General features: G+C 52.0%; 5 protein-coding genes across 5 annotated transcripts; 2 read left to right on the top strand and 3 right to left on the bottom strand.

Annotated features, from left to right (window-relative positions):
- Positions 1 to 150: 150 nt before the first annotated feature.
- On the bottom strand, positions 151 to 3,921 carry N7458_003313 (hybrid sensor histidine kinase/response regulator; the record flags this gene model as incomplete). The annotated part of the gene is made up of 5 exons (XM_056906696.1): positions 151 to 380; positions 435 to 543; positions 608 to 842; positions 894 to 3,770; positions 3,830 to 3,921. 5 exons carry the CDS (start codon positions 3,919 to 3,921, stop codon positions 151 to 153), a joined length of 3,543 nt encoding a protein of 1,180 aa, XP_056770803.1.
- Positions 3,922 to 4,559: 638 nt separating this feature from the next.
- Positions 4,560 to 5,744, bottom strand: N7458_003312 (putative proline racemase; the record flags this gene model as incomplete). The annotated part of the gene is made up of 1 exon (XM_056906695.1): positions 4,560 to 5,744. The coding sequence occupies one exon, from the start codon at positions 5,742 to 5,744 to the stop codon at positions 4,560 to 4,562; it is 1,185 nt and encodes a 394-aa protein (XP_056770802.1).
- Positions 5,745 to 6,725: 981 nt separating this feature from the next.
- On the top strand, positions 6,726 to 7,878 carry N7458_003311 (putative nucleoside-diphosphate-sugar epimerase; the record flags this gene model as incomplete). Its single annotated transcript, XM_056906694.1, has 3 exons — positions 6,726 to 6,748; positions 6,807 to 7,012; positions 7,079 to 7,878. The coding sequence occupies 3 exons, from the start codon at positions 6,726 to 6,728 to the stop codon at positions 7,876 to 7,878; spliced, it is 1,029 nt and encodes a 342-aa protein (XP_056770801.1).
- Positions 7,879 to 8,758: 880 nt separating this feature from the next.
- On the top strand, positions 8,759 to 15,897 carry N7458_003310 (putative THO complex component (Rlr1); the record flags this gene model as incomplete). The annotated part of the gene is made up of 3 exons (XM_056906693.1): positions 8,759 to 13,641; positions 13,699 to 14,474; positions 14,513 to 15,897. 3 exons carry the CDS (start codon positions 8,759 to 8,761, stop codon positions 15,895 to 15,897), a joined length of 7,044 nt encoding a protein of 2,347 aa, XP_056770800.1.
- A 723-nt stretch (positions 15,898 to 16,620) lies between these two features.
- Positions 16,621 to 17,892, bottom strand: N7458_003309 (uncharacterized protein; the record flags this gene model as incomplete). Its single annotated transcript, XM_056906692.1, has 1 exon — positions 16,621 to 17,892. The coding sequence occupies one exon, from the start codon at positions 17,890 to 17,892 to the stop codon at positions 16,621 to 16,623; it is 1,272 nt and encodes a 423-aa protein (XP_056770799.1).
- Positions 17,893 to 19,054: the final 1,162 nt, after the last annotated feature.

The following is a 19,054-nucleotide window of genomic DNA, read 5'->3' as shown; positions in this document are numbered from 1 at the left end:
AAACAAAGATAAATGCCCGTATAATAAAATTAGTGACTTCGTTGGCATATATTGCGTATTGCACATTCTGAACAAATCGTGGAGCCCATCATATACTATACAACCATCACATATAATATATCATCATCGCTAATCCAACTTCTTGGTATTTCACAGAACTATAGTTGTGGCAAGTTTAAAAAGCAAATCTCTCAACTTTTTGAGTGGCGTGGGCTTCGTCAAGAACTTGTCAACTCCGCTCACTTGGGCCTCTTGTTGTATGTCTGCAGATAATACAGCAGTCAGGATAACGATGGGAGTGCGTGGTAGGCCAGCCGTCTTTTCGAAGTGCCGCATTTCCCTTGTAGCTGTGAGGCCGTCCATGACGGGCATTGAAATGTCTGGCATTTGTTAGCGATTCATGCCGGTGAAGAGATAGGTTCAAAGAGACATACCCATTACGACAGCATAAAATCGTTCAGCCTTGAACTTCTCAAGCGCCTGGAGGCCATTTGTGGCTGACTGATAGGCAAGACCAGCATTTCTGACGCAAGTCTCGATAATCTGCAATTATTGGATGTCAGAAATTGAACTCGGTAGCGATCAATGAAGCTCTCGAGCTTCTTACCTTCAGATTGACATTGTTGTCTTCTACCAGGAGCACTTTCTTGGTTGGCTCTGCCTGTTCACTCGGACCCGATGTTCTATCCTCGGTCGTTTTGTCATCTCCACCCGCCATCTCAGTGCTGTTTTCACGAGATGATCTGGACGATTGATTATCATCTCGAGATGAAGAATTATCTTGCACGTCTTGTCCGTCAAGGCAATGTTCGAGCACTGTTGCTAGCGTTTTGGGGCTGACTCTGTATGATGTCGTCAGTGGATGATCCGATGATTACAATCGTAACACGTACGGCTGGGATAAGAAGATGGCTCGATCTTGATTGTTCTCCTTGACCACCTTCCAGCTGCTTGCTTGGGCGCTCAAAACAATCAGAGGGAATGATATTCTAGATTTGACCAAGCTCCGCACATCGGAATCCGTTGATTGATGGACTAATGAACGATACTCGTGTTCAGTCACAATCAAGAAATCGGCTTGCTGCTGTTGTAGCTCATCTTGGCTCAGAACGCGTAGCCCAAACCACTCACCCACCATGCGACTTAGAGTGGACCTGATTTCGTCAAAGACCTCGGGACGAATTCCAAGATTGTCTCTCGCAAAACTTTGTGTGAAGAAGGACACCGTCTTTCCTTTCAGTCGATCACGTAGATCAACGTATGGCGAGGGAGGTGATGGGGTGGGTATCGGTTCTGGAAGGGGCAGGATCACGTCGACATCGGTTCCTTTGCCAACTTCGCTCCTGAAATGGATCCTTCCATTCAGGGATTTCACAATCTGATGGACCAGGTGAAGGCCTACGCCCAATCCTGGAGCTTGTGTATCCTCTTGGAGGAAAGGGATGTAAAGATGATGAAGAAGAAAATCCTGGGACATTCCACGACCGGAATCGCTAATGGTGATGCAGACTGCGGGCACGGACTTGTTATCGGTCATCTTCATTGTGTCCTTCTTCATGAGTAGCCTGATATACCCTGATTGGGTGTATTTCAAAGCGTTCCCGAACAGGTTCATGACCACACGACGCCAGGCTCCGGCGTAAATTGGATAGCGCCAGCTATCCTGCCATTCGACATCCACAATCGTCATAATGCGGTGATCTTCACTTCCCATTGAGGAGGACGTAGAAACCCTGCGTTTGTCTTTTCGGCTTCGCTCCGGCGCAGACTCAGTTTCTCGATTGTAGAATTCAGCGCCCGCAAGCAAACCTTCTACGACTTCCTGCATCAAAGCGCTCAAATCCTCGATTTGAACAAGTCTTGGAACAGAAATATTTGCCTCGGAGCTCCCAGGTTTTTGAACTTCCTGACCAGGGGGTCGCCCAGACGTTAGCGTGTTGATCTTTGCATAGTCCAACAAGTGGTTCAGAGTGTCTAGCAATGTCCGACCGCAGCTATACACGGTGTCAACCATGCCTCGCTGGGTGAAGGTGGTAACAGTTTCCTGAAGCAGCTCAACAGTTCCCAGAACGCCGTGAAGAGGTGAACGAAGCTCGTGAGAAATTGAGGAAATAAAGTCGCTCTTAGCTCTGTCGGCAGCCTCAAGGTCCATCCGCGAAACTTCAGCCATGACGCTGTTGCTGAATGCAGCCAGATATGTCAGATCTTTAGGTTCAGAGAGAACACGACCGGGATCGTTGGACCACGCGAGATTTACGGTAAACCAACGGCTGCGCTGGAAGTCCCATACTGGATAGATCGCAATGCAGCGTGCGTCCGGCAAGATTTTATGAAGCTGCCGAATCTCCAGCGTTTCTTTTCGGAGATCCATCTCCCTTGGTGACCCTTCTTTGATTGTCTTTGACCCGCCAACGTACATCTGGCTCACTTCATCTGCGAGGCCCACATAACTCAGTGCAACTGAACCATCTTTCTCGATGTGAAAGATCTTGCCTCGAGGGTATCGATCGATGAGATGCGTGACGAAAGATCCAGGAAGAGACACATAATGGCTAGCTTTTTCATTATCGTCTCTACTGGAAGCAGTAGAAGTTGAATATCCAAGGACCAGACTTTTGGGCCCATTGACATCATCATCGTCGTAGTCCTGTCCATCCTGCTCGAGAGTGAACCCAGCTGGCTCCTCCTGATTATCGCCGTGTGATCCAATCATTTGACGTCGAGCATACACAGTTGCATCAATGAACATGGCTCCTTCCACTTCCAATGCTTGATTCATGAGGCAGGAGGCCCGGTTGAGAACCGATTGAACTTTGGTTGGAGCTAGTGATTTCTGCAGATGACTGGTAGTAGGAGATAGTGCAGGTCTTTGGTCATTCTCTTTTTTCTCATCTTGTGGTTCATCCGGTATACTGTCGTTAGACTTAAACTTGTGGACTGGTGAACGGCTTCGCGTCTGCTCCGCATTCTCAATTTCTTTGTCGACTGCGATATCCTCTGATGCCTCGGATGTTCTTCCTCTTCCGCCAGCTACTTCTTGGCTTCTGCTCCTGCTAGACAACTTGAGCTGTTCCAACTTTTGATTGACATGGTCAAGCTCAGTATTGGTCCCATTTCGGCTGTCAATACCTTCAGAAAGATCTGACTTGCCTTGGACAAATAGCCCTAGAGCACGAACCATTTTCTCCTCGCGGAACTCCTCGCGCATGGCTCGTTGAGAGAGCAAGTAGTCCATGACAGTGAGGCTAAGATCCCTGAGAAAGTCATCTTGCTCATCTGTCAAGCACTCACGAGGCTTATCATCCAAGACTGCGAGGCTGCCAATCACATAGGAATCCGGCGACTTGATGGGCACCGAAACATAGAACCGATGGTGCGGGGGGCCAGTCACAGATTCGTGCGATTTAAATCGACAATCGGCGGTTAGATCTGGCAGCAAAAACATGTCTGATTTTTCTACCGTAAAAACTTTCATTGCCTCATTACACATGGGCATGTTCTCTCGTGGTAGTCGCTGTGCCCCACGCCAAAGTGACTCTGATCGCTGGCCGCTCTTAGGGCTTCGCAAGCTAAGGTGGGAGGTTGCTTCTGCGACAACATATTGTGTGGTTCGGTCAAAGAGCGAGATGATAGCTCGCCTAGCATCTAGTCGCAGACTTGCCAGCTGGGCAAAAACTGTCAAAACGTTGTCTCGGGAGACATTTGGACGACGACCGACGGACTGCTGCGCGAATTTCTCGGATTCTGAAAAGCCCCAATATGGAAGATATCTATTAGAGATAATTAGGATCAAATCTAATTCTATGGAATTGGACGAGAGATCTCATACAGGTGCATTTCTCGCTCGCGGGCGGCGTCTATATTGTAAGCAAATCTGCGTGGACCGCCATCGCGGTCTCCTCCTTTTGGGGCTGGGGCCATGAGGCTTGTGACGATTATAGGAATAATTCCTTTAAAGAGAAAAATATCATGAGAGAAGAATTAAGCGCTTGAATGATCTGAGATTCATTTGCTATACATAATTGACGTAGACCGTGCTGGGGTGGCTTAAAAGAAAGGAGGAACGGGTAGTGGCGTCATAGGCGCAGATGCCTTCGATTCAAGATTATACGGATTACTGGATGTAATCCCGGAGAGATTGACTCGATTCAGGGACGGCGGATCCAGTGTAAAGGGTTTCTGGGTCTAGCCAACCGGTTTGCAAGGATATAGAGGAAATCCCCAGTCGGTCCCAAGGATCAATTGGTCTGACGTCATACCTTCAACTTTGACGCGGCGGCGTATGTGCAACCCTGGGGCTTTACCCTCCGTGTTCTTTTTCCTGATCATCTAATTAGACCGGGAATGTGCTGTTAGTGATACAAAGGACAGATGGATGTTGTTCGATCGTACTAATGTGTCGCGATTTAGTCAACCTATTCCACCCACCAATGCTCTGTACATGGCCACCAAGGTCATCTCCATGGCTTGACACTCTTGACCGGAAAAATTCTGACATTGATCTAGAGTTCATAAAGAGAATTTGTAATCTCTATCACCGAAGCCATCGACCACCACTCTTATTGTACACATTCCTTTAGAGTAAACCCGGTTGCACTCGCGAGGTCGCCTTCTTCGAGGATGAAATTGGATGTTCCCGTATAGTATGCCTTGCCCTCGACACGAACTATGACCGCCTCTTTACTACCACCCACACGAACATTGTCATCCACGATTGAGGCGACAAAGGCTCCAGTGTCAAAGTGGTTCGAGATGATTGAATTGTATGCCCATTTCTGTCCAACAGGTCTCAATTTCTTAGCATGAGCAAGTGCCATACGCGCTGTCACGCATGATCCCGTTGGGGACCGATCAATCTCATCATCTGCGAAGAAACAGAGACCCGTCTCCGTCCCATTGACTCCTTCAGGCCTGGATCCGACATCGCGATCAACGACCATGACAGAATATAGGAAGGACAGTCGACGGTCTTCTGGATTCTGTAAGGCTGAGCTGACCAAAGGGTGAGTCATGAGATAAGCCTTGAGCTTGCTAGCGGCGTTTGATATAGCAGCTAGATCAATCTTCTGGAGACCTGAAAATCCGAGTTCGCGAGCGTCTACTAGGGCATAATATGCTCCGCCATAGGAGATATCTAGCGTAATGGACTCACGATCGCCAAGTTCAGGCCACCGAACTTCCTTGGGAATGGGGATTTTGAGATCGATCCCTGCAGCGAACGCTGGCGTAGAGAGAAATGATACAGGGCGAGAAGGGTCAGATTCCTGGCCATTCGCTGTGGTTGGTACCGTCACACGGACCAAGCCACAAGGGGCATGGATATTGACTGCTACTTCGCACGTCGTCGGATTGAACTCCAGTTCTTTGCGTTTAGGGAACACTTTCAAGTCATGCGTGTCCACTAAGAACCTGCCCAGCGCAATCGTGGCATGGCCACACATGGTCGAGAAGCCTCCGTTGTGCGTAAACAGAGTTCCTATATGCGCCTGTCCCTGCTGGACCAGCTCGGTCTCTTGGGTAAGGATGGCACCGTACATATCGTAATGGCCCCGCGGCTCCAGCATGAGGCGCTTTCTGATGTGGTCATATTGGGTCATTGCCTGATCACGCTGCTCCAAAAGAGTGCCCTGGAGACGAGGGAACCCTGAGTAAATGATACGCGTCGGTTCGCCCGTCGTATGCATGTCAATGCATTTGATAGGCTCTCCGAGGCTCCCATTTTCGAATTTCTGAACGATATCCATGATGAAGAAGGTCAGGTCAATGGTAACAAGCAGTCGGGTTGGCTCCGAGGAAATCAATTGCGGGGAATCAAAGGTGAAGAGCTGTGAAGGGTTGCTGAATATTAAGTATGAACATTATTGTCTCCGGTGGTGGGGGTAATTGAAAATCGGGTGTAGTCTCCGAAGGTGGAAGGTACTTCGGAGAGGAGGTAGCAGGAGTGTGGGGACCGGGCCGGTGGAAGTTGTAACCACGGAAGGTCATACCGAGGACTAGCAGTATCAGAGCAGGACGAAAGCTGCTTTCTTATCTGATCTAGATTCAACGAACGATGGTAGAAAGTCTGTCTATGCATCTCTGATCGGGACTAGCAAGCGTAAGAGATCTTTGATCTGTGAGGCCTGTCTCTCTCGTCAGGTTAGCCATCGTCTCCTAACTCTATCTCAGTCACGCCGCCAATTAAGGAGGGTTCTCTGATTTTTATGGGGCTCTTGACGCCGATTGACATTTTGGAAGAGTCAACCCTTCTAGTTTTGCTCATATGGTGATTTGTTGGTAATGAATTAGATTTGAGCTACCTAGACGAGCCTAATAAGGTTCCACGAACCACAACCCTGTACTTGTGCCACCAGCGGTGATGACATCATCATGCGGGGCTCGTTCGAAGAACCATCGTACAAGATCCAAGAGACCGCATATTCATACCAGCGATACTGGCTCACAATGTCATGAATATACAAATATGTTATTGTTGACAACCGAGTTGCTACCAATTTTGCCCTTGTGGAGTATGAGTAGGACACCGACTTATGGAGAATGCTTCTCATATACCCCAACTGAAGGCCCCCTCTCGGACCAAGTTGCTGGTTTGAGGTGATTTCCAAGCAAACGCACATCATGCGTGTGCCCCCAATTAACCTGCTCCGCCGAAATTACCCCCATCTCTCCCTTCTATTCACCTCAAGTATCTCAGTCAGTCATCAATCTCCATCTTCTTACCCAGAATGGCTCCTCCCAAGGTCTTTCTGTAAGTAGCTCGCAGTCGCATCTTCAACGTAGGAGCTTACATCTGACCCCTGGTATAGAACTGGTGCTACCGGCTATATTGGTGGTGATGGTTTATATGCCGTCGCCACCGCTCACCCAGACTGGCAACTGTCAGCTCTGGTCCGTAGCAAGGAGAAGGCCACTCAGGTGTCTAGCAAGTATCCGCAAATTCGCATTGTTCACGGAGATCTGGACTCCGCCGATATCATCGAAGAGGAAGTCAAAAATGCCGACATTGTCTTCAGTGAGTATCATAGGAGAAAAAAACCATCAATTCACCTTCTGTATAGGGCTAACGTATCCTGGGCAGATTTCGCCGACTGCGACCACGTCGCCGCTGCTCAAGCGATTGCCAAGGGTGCTCAGCAGCACACCCCAGAGCACCCCCTGTGGCTGATTCATACCTCAGGCACAGGTATCCTGACCGTTGAAGACGGGCGTGCCAACACGATAGGTATCGAGCGGCCTAAGGAGTACAATGACTGGGAAGGAGTGAGCGAGCTCGTCAACCTTCCGGCAGACGCCCTCCACAGGAATGTCGACGAAATCATCATCACCGCTGGCAAGCAGAAGTCATCCAGCGTTCACACAGCTATCGTGTGCCCACCTGTCATCTATGGACCTGGTCGAGGTCCTGGAAACACCAAAAGTGTTCAGGCATACAAGCTGAGTGCCGCTGTTCTCTCTCGTGGTGCGGGTATCCTGATTGGGAAGGGCGAGAATGTCTGGCACGAGGTTCACGTCCAAGATCTGAGCAACGTCTATCTGGCCCTGGGAGATGCCGCTGCCGCTGGAGGTGGTAAAGCCACATGGAATGAGGAGGGCTATTACTTGGCCGAGAATGGATCCTTTGTCTGGGGAGATATCCAGCGTGAGGTTGCAAAGCAGGCTCATCTTCAGAAGTTCATTGACTCGCCTAGCGTGGACGAGCTGGATATCGATGAAGCCAAGAAGATCCACCCATATGGGCACTATCTGTGGGGCACCAATTCTCGGGGACGTGCAATTCGCGCCCGTAAACTTTTGGGGTGGAATCCCCAGAAGCCGAGATTGATTGATTTGATTCCTGAGATTGTTGCGCTTGAGGCAGAGGATCTCGGTCTGCGTTAAGACACGTTCTTCCTGCAGACATTGTTATCCTTGGTAAGAAAAAGTCTTTAGTACCTTGAATGAAGTGTGAACGTCTAAAGCTGCTGCTTTCTCATAGGTAGCTACGGCGCAAGTAGCGTTTACCTAGTACCTAGTGCCATGAGGTGTGAGCATTATGCCATCATATGTTGAGATGATCCGGCCGACCTATGCCGCCAATTCTTGTCGTTAGATTATCTATGGTAATTGCGAAATTGAACAGGGATATTCAAATGATTGAATGGAAGCGTGTAGGAAACCGATGCCTTAGTATCATTCTCAGACAATAACCCCAGACGCTCAGAGTGTATCCATTTTGAGCAAAGTGAAACTACTGTGATGACGTTTGTAGACATGGTCCATGACTAATGAGAGATCCAACAAGTGCAAAACTTTAAAGCAGTGCAGAAAAGAATCAGTTGAGTTGGGTAATTCTGTGGATAATTGATGGCTGAACCTGAATATTGTGTATTGAGTTCCATTCGCAAGGCAGCCACAGCAAACAACCCGAATCGGCAATCGGCTCAGATAAGCTCAGATAATGCGGCTCGACACCTTAGGCATCACAAGTCCCCCATCTTCTGCTCAGAATAAGCTTAGGTCCTGCCATCATCGCCTTTCACCTCCATCCTCCATCCCCCACCCTTCGAGGCTACCGACACTCTTCTCCTGCGAAACTCTCAGCTGGTATGCTGTATCACCTCGTCTTTTACTCTTGACAACTCCTCCCCTTCGCCTGTCTCAATTGCTGACAATCTCTCCGTCGTGAATTCAGACTCACACCACCTCATGAGCAACAACTTTTCCACAACTGAAACGACCTCGTCCGCTCATCGCGTCTAAATCGGCTTACCCATCCGCCATGGCCCCCGGGCAGGGTGGGAAGAGGAAGCGCGGTGAGCGCTCGTGGCCTGGCGACTCGGCCAGTAACGATGCTCTGAGACCTTCTCCTCATCGCCCCGGCACGCTCAACATGGCACAGCATCCCTCTCAACCAGGGCACCACCCCAGTCCTCACCGCGACCAAAATGAGGCGCGCGACAGATCTCGTCGGCAGTCCGGCCATCGCGGCAATTCCCGCCGAGGCTCCTTTGAAGGCCAAAATTTTCCAAGTTCACAGCACAGAGAATCAGGCGCAATGTCTCCTCCTCCTCGCGCCCCATCCAGGGAAGGTGTGGACGCTACCCAGAAAAGTGGTGAATACACAACTTCCCAAGCGAAACAGTCGCCAGCTCCCAGTACCCCTGCTTCACAGCCGCAGCCGCAACCTGCATCTCGGGCTGGCTCCGAGGCGAATGTCACCCGCCCTTCGGCCCCTCCTCATCCCTACGAATACGAATTTGTCACGGACCGTGCTGTGGAAGGGTGGACATCGACTGGAAAGCAAAAGGTTGTGAATGACGGCTCTACGGCTCGGTTGGACCAAGATCTTGCGCGTTTGGCCTCTGTCTACCAAGAGCTCATTAGGTCTGCAATTTACGGCCGACTGTCGCCTTCAGAGGCCGGAAATGCTGTGAAAGAAATTATCGGCAACGAAGCTGCATCTCAAGATGGAGGAGCAGAAGTCGAAGCGCAAAGGCACCCAACCCTAGACTTCGACCCGTCCTCGTTGTTCCTCGACACCCTCTCAATCCTTACCGATGCCGACACCTTGAATCCCGCTCTCAAACCCCTCGTCTTTGCAACCGACATCTCCCCAGAACTCATGCGCCTCCAGCTTGATACCCCCTTGTTACAGTCCTTAGGGCTAGTCCGTGAAACGTTCGCGCGCATGGGAATTCGAAAGCAAACCAATTTGCTTTACCGACAGTCCAACTACAATCTTCTCCGAGAAGAATCTGAAGGATACTCAAAGCTTCTCACAGAGCTGTTCACCACGAGCAGCAACGAACCGCCATCGAGTGAGGTAGTCGAAGATACTTTTGAGAGGGTTAAGGCCATGATTGGCGCATTCGACATGGATGTCGGGCGAGTGCTGGATGTGACGTTGGATGTGTTTGCTGCAGTGCTTGTCAAGCAGTATCGCTTCTTTGTGAAGTTGCTACGAGCCAGCTCCTGGTGGCCTAAGGAGGAGTCGTTCCATGATTTGGAGAGGCTCTCACGAGCCGCTGGATTGCCAAAGTGGGCACTTCCCGGGTCAACTGGATGGAATACCACCGAGGAAGAGCGAGCTAGTATTTTGCAGTTAAATGAGCAGCGTGACCGAGAATTTTGGGACCGAGTGCGACAGCTTGGCATTCGAGCATTCTTCGAGATTGGCCGCAAGCCACTGTCAGAAGATGAAAAGAAAAAAGCCTTACCGGAAACCAATCACCTCTCCGAAGAACAGGAAGCCACACGGACGTGGATCGAAGAAACTGGAACGATGCCTCCGAAGGGCAACCGGGTTGCAGCTCAGCTCCTTGGCTTCAAGCTACGATTTTACTCTTCTTCAGCTCGATCTAAATCCGACAACCTGCCCGACAACCTCATCTACCTGGCCGCCTTGCTCATCAAGGTTGGCTTCATCTCTCTACGTGATCTCTACGCCCACCTCTGGAGGCCCGACGATTCGATGGACGTTCTCAAGGAGGAAAAGATGGCAGAGAAGGCAGAGCGAGAGAAAGCTGCCCGGCCTGGCGGCGGTGTCAATGCCCTGATGCTAGCTGGTGCTTTATCTGACGACACGCTCCCACCCCCTTCCCGTCTTCGCGAGCCCGAATCTCGGATGGCTACCCCATCTCGAGACCCGGATGCCGACAAGCAACCGCCACCCAAACCTGAGGATACTCTGCCAGACCCTTCAGATCAAAAAGTATTACTGCTGAAGAGTCTTCTCGCCATTGGGGCGATTCCCGAGTCTTTGTTCGTTATGAGCAGATTCCCATGGTTGATGGATGGTTACCCTGAACTCCCCGATTTCATCCACCGCATCCTTCATTACTCTTTGAGCAAGGTGTACTCGCCACTTCAGCCTTTGGCCTCCGTGGAGAATCTCCCTGGCCACCAGCAGATCCTGAGTCCCGATCAGTCTGGAGTCGCCAAAGGTCAGCTTCGCCTAACAGACGCGCCGCCGAGACGGGTTCTTCGCTGGGCTCAGCTGGATACAGAAGACACAAACGAGGGTATCGCATACCGCTTTTACTGGGATGACTGGACAGACAACATTCCAGTTTGTCAGTCTGTTGACGATGTTTTCGCCCTATGCTCTTCTTTCCTCAACCTTTCAGGCCACAAGATCGGCCAAGACGCGAGCCTCCTCGCCAAGCTTGCGCGTATCGGTACGGATAGTATTGCAAAGGATGATTCAGAGGCGAACAAGATTCGTTGGCGAGACCTTTGCAAACGCCTTCTCTTGCCCGCAGTTAGTTTGACCAAGGCAAATCCCGGTGTGGTCAACGAGGTGTTCAACCTGGTCAGCTTGTTCCCCCGTGAGGTTCGGTACAACATGTATGCAGAGTGGTACTCTGGACAAACCTCAAGACTGCCCGACATCCAGTCCGCTTTCAAACAAGCGACAGCAGAGACCAAAGACGTACTCAAGCGTCTCAGCAAAACCAACATTCGGCCCATGGCTCGTGCTCTGGCTAAGATCGCCTACGCCAACCCCGGTATCGTCATCAACGTCGCCATTGGTCAGATCGAATCGTATGAGAACCTCATCGAGGTCGTGGTGGAGTGTGCTCGCTATTTCACGAACCTGGGCTACGACATTCTCACCTGGTCGCTCATCAATTCTCTTGGCCAGAAAGGAAGAAGCCGCGTACAGGAGGGCGGTCTTCTGACCAGCCGATGGCTGAATGCTTTGTCCACCTTTGCTGGCCGGACTTTCAAACGTTATTCGGTGATGGATCCTGCACCTCTGTTGCAGTACGTCGGGGAGCAGCTGCGTCGCAACAACTCAACCGACCTCATCGTACTTGAGCAGCTGATCAGTTCGATGGCCGGTATCATCACGGACACAAACTTCAATGATGCCCAAATCCAGGCTATGGCAGGTGGCGAGGTACTCCAATCTCAGACCATTCTCCAGCTCTTGGACAAGCGCCACGAGTCGAAGACCACATCCAAGCGACTGTTGAAATCACTGACCCATACTCGACTTGCGGGTCAGTTGCTGGTTGCGATTGCCCAGGAACGAATGACTTGCGTCTTCAACGAGTCATCTTCGGAGCTTAAACTTCTGGGCAACATCTTTGACGAGATCCACCGGATTCTAACTCAATATCTAGATCTCCTGCGTAGCAACCTGTCGATTGAGGAGTTTGACTCCTTCGTGCCGGACTTTGCTTCTCTGGTCAAAGACTTTGGCATTCAACCCGAGATCGCATTCTGGATTAGACGTCCTAGCGTTTCACGGAAGATTGCCGAGAATGAGCTTTCGAAGCAAAAGCCTGAAGCTTCTGCTACGAACGCTGGTAGTGACAACGGAGCCACTGGAGCCCAGTCCAACGACGATAGCAAAATGGACGTCGACGAAGGCGAGGTGACAGCCGAGACCACTGAGGCTGCAGACGGGAATGCTATGGATGTCAACAAAACAGAGCAGTCTACTTCTGCGTCTCCAACCGTCGCCACCCCTAGCCCCTTGGCTGCTAACCCCGTTATGCAGGATTTGATCGAGAATATCAAGTCCTCGCTGCCTGCTGAGACGTGGGAAAATGTTGGTGCGCATTTCTATGCGACTTTCTGGCAACTCTCTCTGTATGATGTCCACGTTCCAGAGAAATACTATGATGAAGAGAGACGCCGCCTGCAACGACGTGTCACTGCACTGAACAATGACCGAACCGATCTCAGTATGGTCGGCATGCAACGAAAGGACCAGTCGAGAAGGAGTCTCAACCAAATTCAGGATCAGCTTCTATCAGAATTGAAGGCTCATACTCAAGCATATGCCCAAACTCGCGGCAGACTGCAGAAAGAAAAGGAGCGGTGGTTCGCTCACATGCGACTAAAGTACGACCCATTAAATGTTGCTCTGTTAGAGCAATGTTTCATTCCTCGTCTGCTACTTTCGCCACTCGAAGCTTTCTTCTGCTTCAAGATGCTCAAGTTCCTACACAACTCGGGAACCCCTAATTTCCGAACCATGGGCTTGCTGGATCAACTCTTCCGTGAACACCGACTCGTTGCCCTTATCTTCCTATGCACCTCCAAGGAAGCAGACAACCTGGGACAGTTCCTAGGCCAGGTCATGAGTGAATTGAGCGAGTGGCATGCGGACCAAGCTGTCTACGAGAAGGAGGCTTTCGGATCCAAGAGAGATCTGCCTGGGTTTGCCAAAAAGCTTGACCCTGAAGGCGTCCCGGTTGTTTTCCTTGATTACGAGGACTTCCGGCGTCTTCTTTACAAGTGGCATCGACTGATCAACAATGCACTTCAAACATGCCTGAAAGGGGGCGAGTACATGCACATCCGCAATGCTATTAGTATCCTCAAGGCGATCGTTCCTTCTTTCCCTGCCGTCAACTGGATGGGTATACAGCTGCTGGAGACCGTGAATCTTCTGAGCAAGAATGACGAGCGAGACGATGTCAAGATTCCTGCTGCGTCGCTCATCGGTGATTTCAACCGGCGATCTAAGAAGTGGATGCTTCCGCAACAGTTCTATATCAACAACAGCGGTGTCCCGGATGCTGGACAGGACAAGGCTGGTTCTCAGCCCCCAGGAGACCGAACTAAGGCTGATCTTTCACGGCCTCAATCCTCAACACCTACGCCCTTGAATGCTTCCGCACCTGAATTCCAGCCTGAAACCCACGAGTGAGTTCAAACGCTATCAACTTACCATGACTTGACAACTAACTTTCTATCTATCAGTATTGCGGGCGTTTCAAAGCAGGAAGCCCTTAGTAAGGTCGAAGTTGAGGATGGCGAGATTGAAGATGCCAAGATGACTGATGCTGGATCGGAGAGAGGCGCTGAGGACGTGAAGTTCGGAGCTTCTGCGCGGAATGTGCCGACGCCAACAGGCACTGATACCACCTCTACTGTCATGGACACGAGTGCGGATGGCGATCGTCTGCAACCTCCTATTGCAGACCAGCGTGGACAGAGGGAGTCATCAAGGTCAAGACTTGGCCCCCGAGGGCCTGATTCAGGGCGCCAACTTGATATCCCGAAGCGGCCAGACGTCGAACGTCCTCCTGCCATTAACCCTCGACAACAGGCTCGTCTTCCCCGACATGCCCCTGCGGATAACAGACTGCCTCCTCGCCCGGACTTGATGGACGACCGACGGGACAGGCATGCGGACTTCAACCCGCGTACCCGCCATAGCGGCCCTGAGCACATACGTTTTGACGGTCCAAGCCATGGGCGCATGGGTGACCGAGACCGCGATTTCCCAATGAGGCCTCCTCTCGATGATCCGATGCGTGGTCCGCCTTATCGTGAGGGTGGTCGTCTTCCACGAGATGCCGACTGGCCGGGTGACCGTCCAGGCCGCCCCCGACATGACTCCTTCCATGGTCGCGAAGGACCTCCTCGAGGCGAACTCCTGCCTGAATTCCCTGAACGGCCAGTTGAAGGCCCCCGTCGTGGAGAACCACCTCTCCGTGGTGAAAAGGATGAGCGTCGTCCCTACCAACAACGCGGTCCCACCCCCCGAGAGCTGATTTGCCTAATCGCCCAGAGCGATTCCCTGATGACCGCCGATCTGCCAGCTTCTCCCAGCCGGGCTTGGTCCCCGGTGAGATCCCAAGAGGACCTCGTGCTGGTCATGATCCGATGGGCCTGGATATGAGTCACGGTCGTTTGCGACAGCCTGATCAACAGGACATCCCATCTGGTCCACGGCAAAGGAATCGCGGACGCAATGTGTCTGCACAGCAACCCGCTCCAAGCCCCAGCAATGGCAAAGCTCCCACCCCTGAACGACAACTTCCCACGGGCCCTGGCCGGCATGGCGGGCGTGGAGGACCTGAACAATCACCCGCTACGCCAGCTCCCTCTGGAGAGCGTCTTGACGTCTCCGGCATCCATCCCGACCGACTCAACAATATTGTTGATTCTACTCAGCAAGCACCCCCACCAGTGACAACACCCCAATCGGGTCCTCGTGGTGGACCAAACCAGCAGCAAGGACCGCGTGGTCCTGGCGGAGAGCGTGGACGTGGCGATAAACGATTCGCGGGCATCAACAACATGCTTCAGCAGACTAACGGCCCTGCTGAACGCGGCAATGTCACTCCACCGGTTCGTGGACGGGGTGCAAACCGACAATCGACTGCCTCTAATACTGGGTCTCCTCATCCAACTGCTGGGCCTGCCGCTGCCGAAGATGAAGGTCAACCTCGCAACCGACCTGATGGTCGCGCTGACTTGATGGACGACGCTACTACGCCCGACAATCGCCGCTCTGGTCGAGGCAGCGATCGCGATAAGAATCGTGACCGTGGACGCCGGCCTGGCGGCGGCGGTGCCGAAGATGACACTGGCAGTGCCGGAAACCGACGTGAAGATCGCCGAGACCGTGGTCGAGACTCCGATCGCGAACGCAGTCGCCGAAGCGATGTTGGTGCCGGTGGTTCTGCCGGCCGCGAGGAGAAGGACAGAGATCGTGAACGCCATCCGGATCGGCGAAACCCTGGCTCGCGAGAAGAATTGCGCCGACGGGACCGACGTGATCGCGACGACGGACCACCAGAAATGGGCGGCGTTGCCCCCATTAGCGGCAATGACAACGAGAATGAAGGCCGTCTCCGTCCACCATCCTCTATGGGTGCACCACCTCCTCCGCCGCCGCCACCTCCACCTCCCCTTCCCAGTGATGAGAACAACCCACGTCGTTGGGGCCAAGGTGGAGACCGCGGCAACCGTCCAGAGAATCGAGACCGTGAGCGTGAGCGCCGTGAGCGCGGACGCGAGCGCGATGGACACCACCGTGATAGCGGCGGCGGCTCCACGCATCGCAAGCGTGGCCGGCCCAACAACCCCGAGGACAATGCCGGAGGGGATGCAAATGGCCGCGGACAGAGAATGGGCGGCGATAACAAGCGTCCTCGTCGCGGGCAGTGATAGACTGAACTGGCTCGGATAATGCTTCTGCGATCGATCTCCTTCCTCTTCTCTTCTTGTGAAGATTCTTTTCTTCCATTTCATCTCTCCTTCTTCCCAAATTCGGGGTCTTCTTCTTTCCTCGTTTCTTCTCCTAATGTCTTACTGAATTGCACGTTGCATTCTGGCCGGTGTTTGGGTACATCTACTCCGTCTGTACTTACTTTTTTTCGCTTTGTTTAATGTGGATTGGATAACAATCACCATCTTTTGCCTCGTATGTACTATTAGAGACCCTCTCGAGAACCACGACTGTGGATTTTGTACACGTAGCGTATAGAACGGCTGTGAGATAAGCTAATTTCACTTGATGTTGATCCTCATCTGCCAAATACTCCAAAAACTAATTACCATTAGCATTAACGGCCCGCCCTATGGCGCCGGTGTTTCAACTTGAGGTGAAACATACACTGATGAGCCCAGTCAACTCAAAAATTTCGCACAAAGAGAAACACCACAAAGCGTAAGTATAGAAACATCCACTGGAGAAGATAAGGAATATGTAGCATGCAAAAGTAACATAACATAAAAGGGTATATGTACAAACCAACCATAAGACAATCTATCAAACACATAGACAAAGAAAAAAAAATACAGGCTAAGCGAGAGATATCATCAAATCATATCAGACCGAGTCAATGTCAATGTCCAGACGAGGGGGAAAAGGCGCATCCAGCACCTAACTCAAACAGCAACAACCACACGCCGACTCTCCAATCCATCCCCATCCTTCTTCCTCCCCAACCCGGCCAACTTCCTCAACAAAAGCGACGCCTTCCTCCGCCGCTGTCCACCACCCGACACAATCGCATACACACGATCCTCATCCCCCTGCTGAAGCCCACCAGACGAAACCGACCTCTGCGGCTGATAAAATCTCCGTGCTCCATCCTCCGCACTCGAGAAGCTCTGCACCGAGTCCGCATCGTCAACACTCGGAGTCCGACTATGCGATCCATCCCACGTCGCACCCACGACACCGTAACCGCGCTCACTCGCACGTGGTTGCCGGGTACTGTAGAACCGGCGCGGAGCAACGACCGGCATAGTAGTGACGTTGATATTGATCGTAATGGGTGGGTTTTCAGAGTCGATGCGGGCGATATCTAGACTTGCGCGGAGCCAGGTCATGCCCTCCACGCCGAGGTGGGTCTCCACGTCTGTTTCTTTTTCGGGGTCGGCGTCTGTATCTGCGAATAGTGCGTCTGATGTTTGAAAGGAGATGTCTTTGACGTGTGGCCAGAGCGTGTCGACTTGTGGCGGGCTGTAGGGGAACATGTCTGGGCTGAGGGAGCGCGAGCGCGAACGTGAGACGGGCGTTGCGTCTGTATTGAAGCTCTGGCCGCGTTGAGCGTCTTCTTGTGATTGTTCAGGGCGCGATGTTGAGATTTGACTACCGTAGAAGCGTCCTGTAGCTGCGGACGTGACGCTTTGTTGGAATGCTACGCCCGAGTCGTGCGTTTTGTCGACGGGGATCGCAATTTGATTGTCTACGGCGGCGGGGGACATACTCACGCCTTGATAGTAGAATCTCGAGGGGGCGATGGGACTGGATACTTTGGCGGTGGTTGTGTTGGGCCGGTGTTCTGACTGGAAAGACGGCCATATTGGTAGACCGCGGTCAACGCTTTGGACCAGCAGTGCGCAGGCATGTTTAACGTCGTCTTCTAGTTCTTCAGGGACGGACTGTCGGTCGATTAGAGGCGTGTCAGGACGAAAATAGCCCGGTTCATCTGTAAAGTGGAAATAGCGAGTGTGGTCCGTACTGGTCCTGTAGTACGTCGGGTGGATGGTAGAGTTAGAATGGGACGAGATGGGCGTTGTAGCGGAGCGCGGGCGGGTGCTGGGGGTGCTAGTGGCACCAGACGGGGGAATAGTAGATGCGCGGTCTCGACCACGGCTGAAAGTGAAGCGCTGGCGCATACGAAGCGCTTTCTGGGAGAGCTTGCGCTCCATGGTGGTGGGATATTTGCGCCGAGGAGGGGATTGTTGATATCAGAGCGAATGTGGAGAAGTGTTGGGTATCGAAATTTGACGGGGTGGCCCGCGAGTGCGACAGGTCAAGGCGTCGATGAAAGCGCAAGAGATTGAATTGAAGAAATGACCAGCAGTGCAGGAGTCCGTTCACTTGGGCGCAAACAATGGCAACGACCTGCCAACGCCGACTATGCGCCGCGAAGTAATGCTGGTGGCGACGGGGAGTTGGACTCCGGAGCCACAGCAGGGCCGGATCTTGGTCAATGATGTGGGTATCCAAGTCTCTTCTTCTTTATGTTTGCCAGATTACGTCAGTCGCGGGATTTGGTCGTTGCCCCGCGAGATCGAAGCCAGGACGCAATGTTTCAATTGTCAGTTGTTGTGATCGAGGGGGTTGGTGGTGTTGGCCGTACAACGGGTCTTTGGTATGCGGGGGGTAGTCTGGAAGTATACAAAGATAAACGAGGGATGATGGAAGTGGAACGCTGATCGAAGGATGCAAAGAAGGAGGAGGAGAAACAGGGAAATAGAAATAGGGAAAGAAAGAGAGAAAAGACGCCAGAGAAAGAAAAGACAAGGCAAAACCGGACTAAATCTCTGGGAGAAAGAGAAAGGTAGAAGTAGTCGAAATGACCGACAGGACGGGGATTCAAGAAATGTCCGCTTTGTCCACCTGTTAGCGGGCGCCATCGGCTTCATGTGGAGGAGGGCCTGACGATTCACAGAGCACAGACAAATCAAAGGACTAAATAGCCCTGAAGCTACCGTTGCACGAAGGACCAAAGGGCTAAGGCGAGGATCCGCGATAACGCCCGGCGCGAACGAATCCATTGACTATCATAGCCATTTCTAGGTTCTGGCCCTTTGATAACGGCCCCAATCCAGTCCAGTCGAAACCTCGGGGAAACTAAATCAACCAAATAGCCGGGGCAGGGAGGCGTTAGCGCGGACGCAATCAGGTCGGTTAGGGCTGTGATTGCACGCTCTCGAATGATCCCTCAAATTAGAGAGGAGAGGGAGTACAGTATCAAAGGTTTTCTATTTGCCGCCATCAAGGACCAGTCTTATCCATTACTACTCCATTACTACTCAGTCAGCGATGCTATTGACCAGGGCCATATCATCATCATTATCATTCTTC

This window comes from Penicillium daleae (genome assembly GCF_028827525.1).
Source record: "Penicillium daleae strain IBT 16125 chromosome Unknown utg000002l_segment0_segment0, whole genome shotgun sequence".
Taxonomy (NCBI): Eukaryota; Fungi; Ascomycota; class Eurotiomycetes; order Eurotiales; family Aspergillaceae; genus Penicillium; species Penicillium daleae.
Note: the sequence above shows the minus strand (reverse complement) of the source record. Positions and strands in the feature narration are given on the sequence as shown.